General features: G+C 46.1%; 1 protein-coding gene across 1 annotated transcript in view; it reads right to left on the bottom strand.

The window, feature by feature from the left end:
* ccdc102a (coiled-coil domain containing 102A) overlaps nucleotides 1-15,000 on the bottom strand; it is a 92,634-nt gene that overhangs the window by 35,191 nt on the left and 42,443 nt on the right. The window contains exons 2-4 of the mRNA XM_083662208.1: nucleotides 1,902-2,407; nucleotides 851-1,097; nucleotides 142-302 (exon numbers count right to left, since the gene is read on the bottom strand). Of these exons, the coding sequence (XP_083518334.1) occupies nucleotides 142-302; nucleotides 851-1,097; nucleotides 1,902-2,270 (777 nt within the window). The 5' untranslated portion in view covers nucleotides 2,271-2,407. The remainder of the gene's footprint in view (nucleotides 1-141; nucleotides 303-850; nucleotides 1,098-1,901; nucleotides 2,408-15,000) is intronic.

Genomic DNA, 15,000 nt, shown 5'->3' with positions numbered 1-15,000 from the left:
TGTATGTTGCAGACTGACTGCTACTGTGTCTATTTTTCTGTCATGTTTTTGAAAGTCAAGTCTTTCTTGAAGAAGAGCTCTGTGAGACAACCTGATCAAAAGAAGGAATCTAGTCTAACTCTCTCCGTCATCCACACCCACCTTTTGTCTGTCCAGGTCCTCGTCCCTGTCCCTGTCCCTGTCCCTGTCCCTGACCGGCTCGGGCTCGGGCGAGCCGGGCGGCCCCTCGGCCACTCGGGGCTGAGAAGAGGAGGAGGAGGTGGGCGAGGAAGGAGGCATGGAGGGAGAGGACGAAGGCGAGGCTGCAGCAGGAACAAGGTTATTGTCATTAATGAAAATTAGCGAATAAACAAAAACAAATTGTGAAAAAACATGATCACCAAAAAAACCATAACTAACTGAAAGCGTATTGTGTGTGTTTACAAAACTGACTCAAACAAACTAAAATGATGTCTTCATTTTTCATACATAGACTAATGTAAGTTAGTAGTACAGTATTATTTTTACTGACACAAACAGACTGACTGACACACATCTTTTAGTTGTGTTTTGTGGATGGTGGAAAAAACAAAAAAAATTGTTGAGTTTTTATTACACAATACATTTTCTGAACTTTTTTTTTTTATCTCGACCCCTGACAAATACCTCATATTACAAAGAAGACTAAAACTAACACTGAAAATAATAAAAACTAAAGTAAAACTAAGCTTTTTCAAAGAATAAAAACTAGCAAACCCACTTTAAAAACGAGTGAAAACAAAACTGAAATTGAAAAAGAAAAAGTCAAAAAGAAAGAAAATTAAAAACGAATGAAAAGTGCACAAAACACGCAATGCAAAACGGTAATGACCTTGGGCAGGCCCGGGGTGGGCAGGCGAGGGGGAGGGCGAGGACGTGGCGGGAGGGGGAGCGGGGGGAGGGGGCGAAGCGGTGGGGTGGTCGCCGTGGAGACGCAGCGCTTCCTGCCGCAGCGCGTCGTTCTCGGCGGCGAGCTCCGTGCGCTCGCGCCGCACGCCCGTCAGCTCCTTGGTGAGCGCGTCCAGCCTCTGCCTCAGCTGCCGCACCTCGTCCCGCGCCCGGTTACGCTCCGCACGCACCTGGGGGAGGAGGGGGACACACAGGCCTGAAGGATTATTACTACAATATTAAGACTGTATCCAAGGGGCAACCTACGCTTCTGAAAAATGTAGCCAAGGTGGAAGCAATCTGGACACCCAGAGTCTATCAGTCTGATGACTAATATGACCCTGGGACAGATAGATATGGCGCGACGTCCCGCCCCTTCCATACAGCTATTTATTATTATTATTATTATTATTATTATTATTATTATTATTATTAGCCAAAATGTTGTTTGGACCTACAATTGATAAACAATAACCGCGCCGCACTATAGAGAGGCAAAGTGAAACGTCACTTCCTGCTTTTCTCCCTGTACCAGCGCGGGAAAAATATGAATGGCGGTGAATGGAGAATAACGTTACTTTTTTGATCCCGTTTGAATTGTGCCACGGGGTGCCAACGTAAATTTTGTCCATTTAAAACATAACTTTGCATGTCAAGAAAGTCGCAGTTGGCCCATGACAACGTCGTATGTCTAAGCCGTTTGTGTTGTTAATTGTATTGTTAATAATAAGCCGACGCAAACGGAGTTAGCAGCACATCCAAAATTGGGGAAAATATGAACTGGGTCACTTATGTTTGGGAGGAGACTGATGTGTTTTGGCAAGAAAAGCCCAGCTTGTGCAGCACCTGATAATATAATAACTGTGAATAATGTCATATCCTCTCCAAACATAATAAAATCTCCCTGTAAATTCTGTGGAAATTTCAGTAAAAACCCGTTCATGTAATAAAAAGCCAGATGCCACTTGCCCCGGACATTAAATATCAAGCCCCACCTTGCTCCACTTCTCCCTCCAGTTGGCGGTGCAGTCGGACCACCACCTCATGGTCTTCTCCATCTGTGCCGCCCTGGCCCGGGCTTCCTCCAGCTCCCGGAGCCTCAGCTCCTCCCTGCTCTCCCAGTCTCCCCCAGCCCCGTCGCCCAGCGCCCCCAGCGCCACCAGGCCCATGCCCAGGCCCCCCAGCCCGGGCGACAGCAGCAGCGGGGGGCTGGAGCTGGGCGTGCCGCCGCTGGGGCTGGGCGTGTGGGTCAGGCTGTCCGGCGAGCGGATCCCGCGGTCGGGCCCCAGGCCCAGGCCGCACAGCAGGCCGGCGCTGCCCGACTTGCCGCTGTCGGACAGGTGGGGGCTGGGGGTGTGGTTCATGATGGAGCCGATGGCGAGGAAGAGGAGGGTGAGGGGGGATGAAGAGGGAGGGGGGGGGGGGGGAGGGAGGGAGGGAGGGAGGGGGTCGTCAGCGGGGAGATTCAGGAGAGCATCATCCGCTTCCTTCACTGTTCAGCCTGGAGACAGAAACAACATAAGAAGGAAATATTGCTTAACTTTAGGAAATAGAACTTGCATACACATAGTCTCTTTTATACACTAATCACATTGTACTGTACTACCATCCATGACATGTATGTCATGTGTTATGGGGTATACAGTGTTTCCCCTAGAAAAATGTTCAGGCCTGGAGGGATTTCGAAACGTACCCCGACCGCAACGGTGGGGGCCGTCGGTGGCAACGCTAAACTTTTAGCTAACCCGTTTGTTTATGTTCGCAATGGCATCGCCAAGTATCATCATACTATTATGGGATGCGATGCGAACAGTTGTATTATGGGATGTGCGTTTCCCAGGCAACGGCACACGTTGACACGTTTTGGAACAGCGCTGCACGCTGGCACAATGCTCCTAAAAGCAAAATGCTTATTGTTTTTGAATGATTTGGCATCTTCTATTACTGTCAACACCAGTATTGTTGTATTGTAATAATATGCCATAAAGGTTTATTGAAATTTTGGGGAGAGCAGAAAAAAACACTCTATGGCCTGGTGGGGGCAGGAAGTAGGCGGTCACTTTGCCTCTCTATTACTGAAGACCAGAGCAAAAGAGAGAAGGGTCTGAGGTCCTCTTTCACAGACATGAAGCTGTGTGCTGCCTGGGGAGGAAAAGCCCTCGTCTGCTCTCCGACCCTAACAGAACCTAACAGAACCTAACAGAACACAACAGAACCTAACAGAACCTAACAGAACACAACAGAGAGCCTGGACAGATGCTCCACATGGCTGGGCTGAAGACGGAGCAGGTTCCGTGCCTCATTCAAAGTGTGGATATCAGAAGACAAACACAGACAGGAATGCATGTGAGAAAGGAAACATAACAACAAGCCCACAGCCTCTCCCTGGACCAGGAAGTCTCATTATTCTGTTGGCTGAGCCTGGCCTGGGGGGGGCGCTGTGGGGAAAAACGGAACACTTTACATGCCTCTTATGCTCTCCTGTTCACACTTTGGCATCTCTGCCTCTCTCTCTCAGCATGCCTCCCTCTCTCTCTCCCTCTCTCTCACTGTCTCTCTCTCCACACCCTGTCTGTATTCTCTCTCTCCGCCTCTACCCCTCTCACTCTGGGCAAAATGTTGTGCAGCATCACTACAAATCTCCCCCTCCTTGATCATAATGGTCAAAACCCTTCTGTTTCTACCCGCGCTGGTTTCTACCCGCGCTGGACAACCAGGACCTGGTTCATTTGTACTTTTCCAGACCAAAGAAAAGGCAGCTATTCTTGTTCTTTAGCGTGGGCTAACACCGTGGGCTAACACTGTGGGCTAACACTGTGGGCTAACACTGGCTGTCTGAAAACCAATATCCTAATGCAGTGAGTGATCTTTGTAAAAACACAGCAGCAGGTGTAATGTCTGGGGGGTTGTGGCGAAGAGATATTTTACAGTCAAAACTATTCGACAAATTTGTTTCAGTCTCTAACTTTTCTGCCTCAAATGAGTATAAAAGCTGAGGTGATTAATACTGAAATGTGCTGCTTCCATTCAGGGTTTCTCATTTCATACATCGTAATTCACAGGAAAATACTTGGATGGAAACTCGGCTATGGAGCTACATTTCTCCTCTAGTCGCTGTCTTCCTGTCTGAAGAAGATCTGATTGTGAAGTCACCTCCAGGCCGACAGACAGCAGAGCACGCGAGGAGGGGGTGAGCAGGCAGATATTGTCTTCTCAGTTGGAAGCAGAGTGTCTCCCTGTGATGTCTTGCTCATGTTCCCACAGTGATGAATGTGCAGCAGAGAGCAGAGAGCTCCAACTGCTGGGAAACATAAAGCCCACCGCCCCACACATCATACGTCTCCTGCATCCTTTCCTCCCTCCCTTCCTGCTTCCTCCTTCCTCCTTCCTAGAGCAGCATTTCTGCACAAACCATAACAGGACCCAAATATTCTAATATTTTCTCATTTGTTTATAAAAAAAAATATATATATATATATCTATATATAGATATATATATATATATATATATATATATATATATAGATACATATCTATATATAGATACATACATAGATACATATATATATATATATATATATATATATATATATATATCTATATATATAGATATAGATAGATACATATCTATATATAGATACATATCTATATCTATATCTATCTATATCTATATCTATCTATATATCTATATATATATATATATATATATATATATCTATATATCTATAAATATATCTCTATATACATATATATATATACATATCTATATCTATATCTATATAGATATAGATATAGATATATCATATTGTACTGTCCCTGTATGTTCTGCACCCTATGTGCTGTAATATATTTCCATTCATATATTTCTACTACTACTCTAGTAGTACTCTATTGCAGTAACTGCCAGGTGAGGAACGCACAATTCTTATTTCTCCTTGCTTTATACTAATATTACTCTTTGCTGCTGTAAAAGGGCCACATTTCTCCACGGGGATCGTGAAGCTTTCATCTCCTCTCTCAACCGCTCGGGTCGGGTTTGGGTTCAAAAATACCATCATGTTTGGCAGCTGATCAGGCTTTTTACTAGTTTTTCAGACTGCGGCTGAGTCGACCCGAGATTTTCAGAGCCAAGAAAAGCTGTGCTGCTTCCTCCAACCAACCACACCACCTTCCCCACCGCCGCCTACCCCCAAGCCAGCCCCCCCACCTCCCCTCTCCCCTCTCCCACCTCCCCTCTCCTCTCTCCCCTCTCCCCATCTCCCCTCTCCTCTCTCCCCTCTCCCACCTCCCCTCTCCCCTCTCCCCTCTCCCACCTCCCCTCTCCTCTCTCCCCTCTCCCACCTCCCCTCTCCCCTCCAGAGGATGCAGGGGAAGTACCAGAGAGGCCCTGCACTGTGGGAACAGCTCCGAGGGGAAGGGAGGGGAGAGAGGGAGAGGAAATCATGCAGGTTCTGTGTTGGCAGCTGGGGTTGTATTGGAGTGAAAACCCACCGGAAATTCACTTTTACGTTTTGTAGCTATTGCTGCGGTGCTATGGGGCAGCCAAAGTCAGCATTTTAAATGAAGTTGAGTCAGTCAGGGTGTAGTACCAGTCTGACTCACTGGAGGCAGGCTGCGGGGATAAGCTGCTCTGCCATTGGCTCCGACCGTTTCAGTCGGAGCGAAGGGAAATCCCTTTCCGCTCCCTGCGTTTTACCGCTCTCAAAAGCCTCTGCTGCTGTGAAACAACAACAACGCTAGCTAGCTAGCTAGCACCCTACACGCTGAAAATAGCAAAGGTTTGACGAAGATTTGAATTGTGCAATAAAGCAGGTCTGCTTGCTACTTTCGGTGGATGGTTGTAAAGATAACAGAGCCTTTTTCCCCCCCGCTAGACCAGAGTGAGAGGAGCTGGACTCTCCAGCGCTGACAAGCGATACTAGTAGTTAGCGTGAGACAATTCACTATGAAACTATGTCATGGAGCTGAAAAGCATGACTACAAATCATGTCATTCTTTATTGGGCAGAAATCTACTTCGTACAAGGAATTAAAAAAGTTATTATTGTGAGAATGTAACATTGAATGGTGACACTTTTGCTGTGATTTTTTCACTATCCACAGTCCTCCCAGCATAGAACCGAGACTTGCGTTTACCGACAAACACTCACTCTCTCTCCCTCTCTCTCTCTCTCTCTCTCTCACACACACACACACACACACACACACACACACACACACACACACACACACACACACACACACACACTTCTAACATCATATTAATTCATGCACCCCGCCCCCCAGCATAACAATCGCTTGGCTCATAACGGAGTTATTTACCAGTTGAGTGGAGTTACAGTAAGTACGCTATGTTTCAACACTGTGATTCACCATCACCTGCTCGCTGTTATTCCCAGAACATGCTCCACTGGAAAGCAGACACTGAAAACTACTCTCCCTTTTCTCTGCTCATACTATAGAGCTCCAATTTAAAAAAAGAATTGCCCATTTTTTCAACTACATAGGTGACCTAGTTTTAATAAATGATCATATGCGCAAAGGCAAAAATGATTCTCTCTATAACTACTCTGTTTCTTTGTTGTTTGTATAGATCACCGATCTTATTGGCACTAGGGCTGCAACTAACGATTATTTTCATAATCGATTAATCTGTCGATTATTTTCTCGATTAATCGATTAGTTGTTTGGTCTATAAAATGTCAGAAAATGGTAGCAAATGACGATCAGTGTTTCCCAAAGCCCAAGATCGACGCCCTCAAATGTCTTGTTTTGTCCACAACTCAAAGATAATATCAGTTTACTGTCATACAGGAGTAAAGAAACCAGAAGATATTCACATTTAAGAAGCTGGAATCAGAGAATTTAGACCTTTTCTCTTAAAATTGTACTCAAAACAATCAATCGATCATCAAAATAGTTGTCGATTAATTTTCTGTCGATCGACTAATCGATTAATCGTTGCAGCTCTAGGCACTCATGACTCCCCCTCACACACATACACCTGCTGGTTTAGTTTGACAGGAGAGAGCACTGAGCAGAGATTACAGTCACAAGCAACATGCTTTGGAGAAAGGGGCTAAATATGGAGGCATAGTTCAGAATCAGGATTTTTTAAATATATAAATATTAATATATATTAATATTCTGAAACTATTCAGAGTGTATTAGCCTCATGAGACAGAGGAAGCTTAGGCAAAGCAAGATTCTACATGGTTCCACTTAAGAGTGTAACCGAAAACCTTATCAGAAGAAACAGAGCATAGAGAAGGGAGACTATAGGTTTGAATATGGGTTTATGAAGGGCCAATACTGAGATTTTTTAATTGAAGCTGCCGGTAGCCGATACTGTGACAATATTCAACATCTTAAATTTTATTTATGGCTAAATAATCCCAAAATTGTAAGAATTCTAAAGATGAGACTGTTTTTCTTTTCAGGGTGGACAAACCTGTGAAACAGCATTTAGACCAAGTCCCAACCTCTGGTTGTGAACAATTAAGCCAACGCAGGAGTACATGGCACATCCACGGAGGAGAATCGCATTGAGAGCCCTTAACGAGCTTTAATGAGCCATACCAGCTGGCAGGGGCGGAGTTTCTGCAGCCAGACAAATGTGGATTTCTCGATGGAGAAAATATATCCACAAGGTTAACACTGTCCATCTGCATATATTAGCGAGATTATAATGATATACAAAGCGGGTTGAAAATCCAAACATTGATACTGCTGTGGCCGTTCCATTCATATTATTGAATTATTATTAGTTTGTTAGCCTGTTAGCTTGTTTTATTCTGGATTGGTCTTCTAAATGTGTTTTTCCTCGGATTTTGGCACAAGGGATAGTAACATCTTGTCCTGTGTATTAATTCATCTTCATGCTTAGCTTTGCTGCCGCAGCGACCCAGTTCCTCCACAGGAATCATTAAAGTTTCATCAAATGTGTAATCTATTCTAATCTAAGAGGGGAGCAGCAGAGCAGAGAGCAGAGCGCTAATAAAGACGGGAAACAAATCCAATACTCCGGTGACCTGAGTGTCCATTATCCAAGTTCACAATGTCACCGACAACTACTGTATGAGACAAGCAGGGGTTGATTTCAACTACTGTAGTATGAGACAACCAGGGGTTGATTTCATGTTAATTTAACTCATTGAGTGCCAGCCACTTTTGGAGAACGGACGCTCCCAGTGCCAGAGTTTCAGAGCGTTTTCAGTGATTTCTCGAGGCCCACAGAATATTGTGTGATATTACTATGTAAACACCGAACACGCACAAAGAACGAGCTGACTCTATTGTATCATCAGCAAAAAAAAGTTTATTGATACCATTTTCCGTTCTTTAGTTATGAGCCGGAGAAGATAGGTTGTTTTGAGCAAATACAGGCGTTTCAAATTAGAAGCTGAGTTATTCTGCCTTTTGTGAAATGAAGCATTTCAAGCACATTCACTGACTCTGAAGATAATATTTTCTGATGTAGTGACGTGGTGTAGTTGTGTGGTGCCCTGCATGCCCCACCCCCCTCTCCCCCCTCAGCTGCAAACTCCTCCCCACACTAACACACAGCCTCACGCACCCAGTCTATTTTCGGAGTGCTCCGTTTTTGTGCGCCGGCTCCCAGCGCGACACGGAAAAGCCAAACCGGACTGCTGAGAATGGTTTGGCCCTTCGGCGTCGGGTACTGCTTTTCTGGCGGCTAATCGTGTGGAGAAACTATGCAGACAGACAGACAGAGGCAGAGGGGCTCAGTTGTGGGTGCGGATTGACTGCTGTTCGCAGCCAACGTCAGCTCCAGACAGAGCAATCTATATGGCTCTGGCTGCAGCATGAGCGGTTTCTCTTTCATCACGGGGCTTTTTCCTGCTGTTTTCCGGACCTTTCTCTAATCTGGAGAGCACTGTCGCCACCTAATGAGTCCGTAAAATAGATTATACACCTTCAATAGCTACAATATTTGTACAGGAGATGCCTGAGGCTTTGATCCACGTCCCACCGTCAAAAAACGCAATTGACGAACATACTCGTCCTTGGCACTCAATGAGTTAAGGTCAAATCTGGTGCTTAGAGAGGGTCAGGAGAGAGTCATTAGTTATTTAGCCGACAGTGTGTGAGAGAGAGAGAGAGAGACGGAGATAGTTCTCTCTAGAGATCACCATCTAGAGAACAGTATATGTTTCCCCTCTCTACCACCAAAACCCTGCATTTCAATATCCAGCCAAAAGCCAAAATCCCCACGCTGGTGTGACAGTTCCAACCTCTCCAGTTCATCTCCCAGTCACAGACAGGGACAGCAGTTGGCAGCTGCAGCCACACACACACACACACACACACACACACACACACACACACACACACACACACACACACACACACACACACAAATGCATACTTTACGAAACTATTCAAGCAAATCCCAGATCTGGGTCAAAGCGTGGGGAGTGAGGGAACAGATGGGAGGAGGCACCGCAGCAGAGAAGAGGAGAGGAGAGGAGAGGAAAATGAAAAGCTGATGTTTTTTCCGGTGCAAGACGGCGGTGTCACGGATGGTCGACCCAAAATTAAACACTTTGTAGAAAGAAGAACGGTACTCTTCTCTTCTCTGTCTGGGCAAAGCTCCTCTCAAACCAGCTCCATCTGTGCCAGTGTGTTATCTAGCAACAACACACACACTTCGCCGCACGTTGAACTGTCTGGATTATGCGTCCTCTCGAGAAATCGAGATTCGCGACGAGACAAGAAGGATTTGAGAAGCTGGCGGTTTATGAGGACTTCAGATTGAATGATACAGTGATTTATTTACAAAGATTTGACAAAAAGATGATCACCTGACAAAGTTCTCGCTCCTTCTCTCCTTCTCTTTCAAAGGCTTTGTGAAACTTGTTTTGACAACACGTTCAGCTCATAGGCCTACATACAGCAGTAACACCACCAGCTCATAGGCCTACATACAGCAGTCAGTAACACCAGCTCATAGGCCTACATACAGCAGTAACACCAGCTCATAGGCCTACATACAGCAGTAACACCAGCTCATAGGCCTACATACAGCAGTAACACCAGCTCATATGTCTACATACAGCAGTCAGTAACACCAGCTCATAGGCCTACATACAGCAGTCAGTAACACCAGCTCATAGGCCTACATACAGCAGTAACACCAGCTCATAGGCCTACATACAGCAGTCAGTAACACCAGCTCATAGGCCTACATACAGCAGTAACACCAGCTCATAGGCCTACATACAGCAGTAACACCAGCTCATAGGCCTACATACAGCAGTCAGTAACACCAGCTCATAGGCCTACATACAGCAGTCAGTAACACCAGCTGATAGGCCTACATACAGCAGTCAGTAACACCAGCTCATAGGCCTACATACAGCAGTAACACCAGCTCATAGGCCTACATACAGCAGTAACACCAGCTCATAGGCCTACATACAGCAGTCAGTAACACCAGCTGATAGGCCTACATACAGCAGTCACAGGCTCTTTCACACCGGCTATGAAAGCCGAAAAATGCGCGGAAATTAGGATTCGCGGCTCCGATGTGAAAGGCATGAACGCGCGTTGGTGGGTAATTCTTGTACGCCTTTTGTCCCGGCACCAAAGGTTGTCACATCGCCGTATTGGCGGACAACCCGCCTCCACTTGAAAGGTCGTCGCAGCGAGCCAGAAAAGGTGCGAATGGTCAGCTCATTCATAAAAAAATTACAGGGGAAATCACCTCATGTATCAAGAAAGTGACGAGTGAAAGTAAAAAAAGTAGACTGATAGACAGACCTATCTCCACACACCACACTGTGCGAGGCAGCGCTTCATACGAATCGCTCATAAGATCGTGGTGTTTTTGCAATGTCAGCGTAGGTAATTATTATGTATATTAACTTTATTACAACTTTGGCATGACAATATCTGCTGCTTTACCTTAACACAGTGTGACTGTTACAGTCACAACAGCCAACTAGTCCGCTGCTCTCGCTTCAGGCAGCCTCGCACTGTCCCCCTGTCTAGTGCAGGCTGCGCTGAACAGAGAGCACTGAGGTGAGGTGTCAAGATTTCATCTCTGAGCCCTCTGATAGGCGATTGCTTGATGTGTAACCAATCAGATAGCGCTGTGGGCGGGACATTGCTCCAAGCACAGAACTACTGTAGGAGAGGATTCTTCCAGGTGCAGCAGCCGCAAATTAGCGCATTTTTTATTAAGTTATGATATCGGCAAATGAAAATGCCGATACAGATCTCCTCAGCGGACTAGGAGAAGGAGGAAAGTCTGTTGTTGAATTGAATTTGTTCATCATACAGTAGCCTATAGGCTACACTAACCTATGAAAATATTCATTTGGGCTAGGAGGAGCAGGAAATCCCTCTGCTCGCCTTTCAATGCGGGAGCGGGGGATTTCACCTGAAAGTACAGAGCAGCACGGTAATGTGGCCGTGCTGCTTGGCTCGTGTGAAAGCAATTTCTGTGGCGAGGCGGCTGCCTTTACGGGACTCCTAAACGGCTATTTTTGCGCGATCTGTGTATGAAAGAGCCTAGTAACACCAGCTCATAGGCCTACATACAGCACTAACACCAGCTCATAGGCCTACATACAGCAGTAACACCAGCTCATAGGCCTACATACAGCAGTCAGTAACGCCAGCTCATAGGCCTACATACAGCAGTCAGTAACACCAGCTCATAGGCCTACATACAGCACTAACACCAGCTCATAGGCCTACATACAGTAGAAACACCCGCTCATAGGCCTACATACAGCAGTAACACCAGCTCATAGGCCTACATACAGCCTTAACACCAGCTCATAGGCCTACATACAGCAGTAACACCAGCTCATAGGCCTACATACAGCAGTAACACCAGCTCATAGGCCTACATACAGTCAGTAATGCCAGCTCATAGGCCTACATACAGCAGTAACACCAGCTCATAGGCCTACATACAGCCTTAACACCAGCTCATAGGCCTACATACAGCAGTCAGTAACACCAGCTCATAGGCCTGCATACAGCAGTAACACCAGCTCATAGGCCTACATACAGTCAGTAACGCCAGCTCATAGGCCTACATACAGCAGTAACACCAGCTCATAGGCCTACATATAGCAGTAACACCAGCTCATAGGCCTACATACAGCAGTAACACCAGCTCATAGGCCTACATACAGCAGTAACACCAGCTCATAGGCCTACATACAGCAGTAACACCAGCTCATAGGCCTACATACAGCAGTAACACCAGCTCATAGGCCTACATACAGCAGTAACACCAGCTCATAGGCCTACATACAGCCTTAACACCAGCTCATAGGCCTACATACAGTCAGTAACGCCAGCTCATAGGCCTACATACAGCAGTAACACCAGCTCATAGGCCTACATACAGCAGTAACACCAGCTCATAGGCCTACATACAGTCAGTAACGCCAGCTCATAGGCCTACATACAGCAGTAACACCAGCTCATAGGCCTACATACAGCAGTCACACCAGCTCATAGGCCTACATACAGCCTTAACACCAGCTCATAGGCCTACATACAGCAGTCACAGCAGACATGATCTTGTGAAGTCAAGTGTACACAGACACAATCTAACTGACGTGTAGTGTAAGCATTCTGTATCAAATCGTAGACATGAAATGATAAACACATGCTGCTCCTCTTGAGTTTCCTGAAACGCTCCTTGTCTAGGTTTGTTCTTCTTCCAGCAATGCACTGCTCAACGTTCACACAACTCCACTATATCGCTGCCCTGGTGTCCATATAACAGGATATTTGGACAGGTTTATTATATGTTATGACAATGTTAAAAACCAAACTCCCTTAACAAGAGGCAGTGATATCACTCATGGAAACAAGGAGGAACAAGGTGCCAAGTGGTAGATGTTTGACTTGGAACACAACGCTGGTCAAATGCCCAGTATGTCCAATGTTAGAGCTAACTAGATGCAGTGTAATGGTAATGTGACATTGATTGATCTGGAGCTGGTTCCCTCTCCACAGGGAGGTCTGAAGCCAGGGGCTGGAGCTGGTCAGACAGACGCGGTTCTGGTTCTGGCTCCGTTCTGGAGTCTCAGAACCTTGGTGCTTTCTGGCGAACCAGCCCGTGTTCACACCAGTTTAAGCGGAACCAAAGTGGGAGGACATTATTCGGTAGTCCTTCTTCAGTTTTTTAAGTTTATTAATTATTTGGTCTGGCGTTCGATTGAACCCAGCCTTGGCCATCTCTTCCGCAAGTTCGGCATACGACTTGCTCTTTCTTGTACTGCTTTCTAGCTTTTCTTGAGATTCGGTAGATGCCCAAATCACCACTAAACATTTGGTTTCCTCAGCAGAGCAGACCACTGCAAATTATTTTTCTCCATGTTGTCGCTACCTTCTTCTCCTTCCTGCTCGTTTTCACAGCCTAGAATGAGACACGCCCACTGATGATGTCACGGTTCCCAAGGAAAAACCAACTATTTTTTGGTTCCGCTGAGAACCAACTTTTCAGGTTCCGAACCAATTATTTTTTCGGTCTGAATGCGCCGGCCGGTTCAAATTTGGGTTCGGGAACCGGAATCGGCACAGAGCCTTGCCGGTGTGAAAGCCCTCAGGGAGGTCTGAAGCCAGGGGCTGGAGCTGGTTCCCTCTCCACAGGGGGGGTCAGAAGCCAGGGGCTGGAGCTGGTTCCCTCTCCACAGGGGGGGTCAGAAGCCAGGGGCTGGAGCTGGTCCCCTCTCCACAGGGAGGTCTGAAGCCAGGGGCTGGAGCTGGTAGGGATGCCTGTCTTTGTGGGCACTTCAGCCGGGTGGATGCTTGCCAACATGACAGCTTGAACCCAGTTCCTCTAGTTGAAGGACCATCTCTCCAACCACCAGCTTACTGTGGTGTGACTGACTGTATATTGTGGTGTGTTGGACTCTCAAAGAGAGAGTCAGGTTGTGATCTGGAGCAGAAAGTCAGGCTTGATATTAGTGGACAGTCTTATTAGTGCTCAAAGCTTTCACGGGCTCCTGAGAAATTTGAGTCCAACTCCGACCCAAACTGAAATCTCTGTCCAAAGCAAACCTGAGTGTAGCCAGAACCCGTCTAAAGCTCAAACAGGCTAATAACTTGGTCACGCTAAATTCTTCATAATTGAATACTAACCCAAACCAAAGCAATTGAAGGAATCCTCGTTTCAAGAAAATAATAAGCGCTTTGATAAACTTGCCACAAAATTGGAAGCAGATTCCCTTCTGTGTGTCCAGTACTTATTGAGGTTTGCCTATTCTTAACGGGATTTGACACAAGGACCTCATGTATGCTACCGCCAACCCCCCCAACTTAGCAGGCTGGCTTCATCTCAGCCCACCCACTCCCTCCACATGCAGCCCACCCCAATGCTGAACTCCATCTCCAGGACAATACTTCCCACGTTCTCTATGACAAGCCATTAGGCCTTTGTAATACTCTGTATTAGCAGATCTGGAATCTTCAGCAGTTTCTATGTTACATTGCAATCTACTGTATATCCTATTCTTTGCTTTCAAAGTCCTTTAGTGCACTTGCACTAGATACTATTCACCTTATGTTCAGACCTTACAGTGGGCCAAATTCTTCCGGGTCCTGTTAACACTTCCGGCGGTCACGCCGCAAAATAAGACAGTTGTTTTCGTCGCGGACAGTGCAGGGGATAAAATAAAGAATGTAGCCTACTTATTGAGCTCGGTACACAGCAAGCAAGCGAGTATCCACTGTTAGCCAGGTCAGATAACGTTATCGTCAACAATGACGAGCACTTTCTTGTAAAACATACCTGGACTCCAACAAAGAAAGCTTCAGATAGTTGTCTCTCCTCCGAGCGCTCGAGCCACTAACGTCAATAAGACCCGCAGACGTTAACGTAATTCCCTGGAATGCGAGACTTAACAAGCCAGTTACATGGCGTTGCATTCTTAGACATTGCCGTTTGCTTTTATTTGGTATGTTACATACAATTGGCCAAATTATTAGTTAATTCAGAGTTAGATGATATTGGAGCAGCCAGCCATTTTATTTAATTTTATTTTTAGCCGGAAGTCGTGACACAACCACACAACCGGGTCAAATGGGCGTGGCTACATAAGGT

The sequence above is a fragment of the Poromitra crassiceps genome, assembly GCF_964638095.1.
Source record: "Poromitra crassiceps genome assembly, chromosome: 28".
NCBI classification, from domain to species: Eukaryota; Metazoa; Chordata; class Actinopteri; order Beryciformes; family Melamphaidae; genus Poromitra; species Poromitra crassiceps.
Note: the sequence above shows the minus strand (reverse complement) of the source record. Positions and strands in the feature narration are given on the sequence as shown.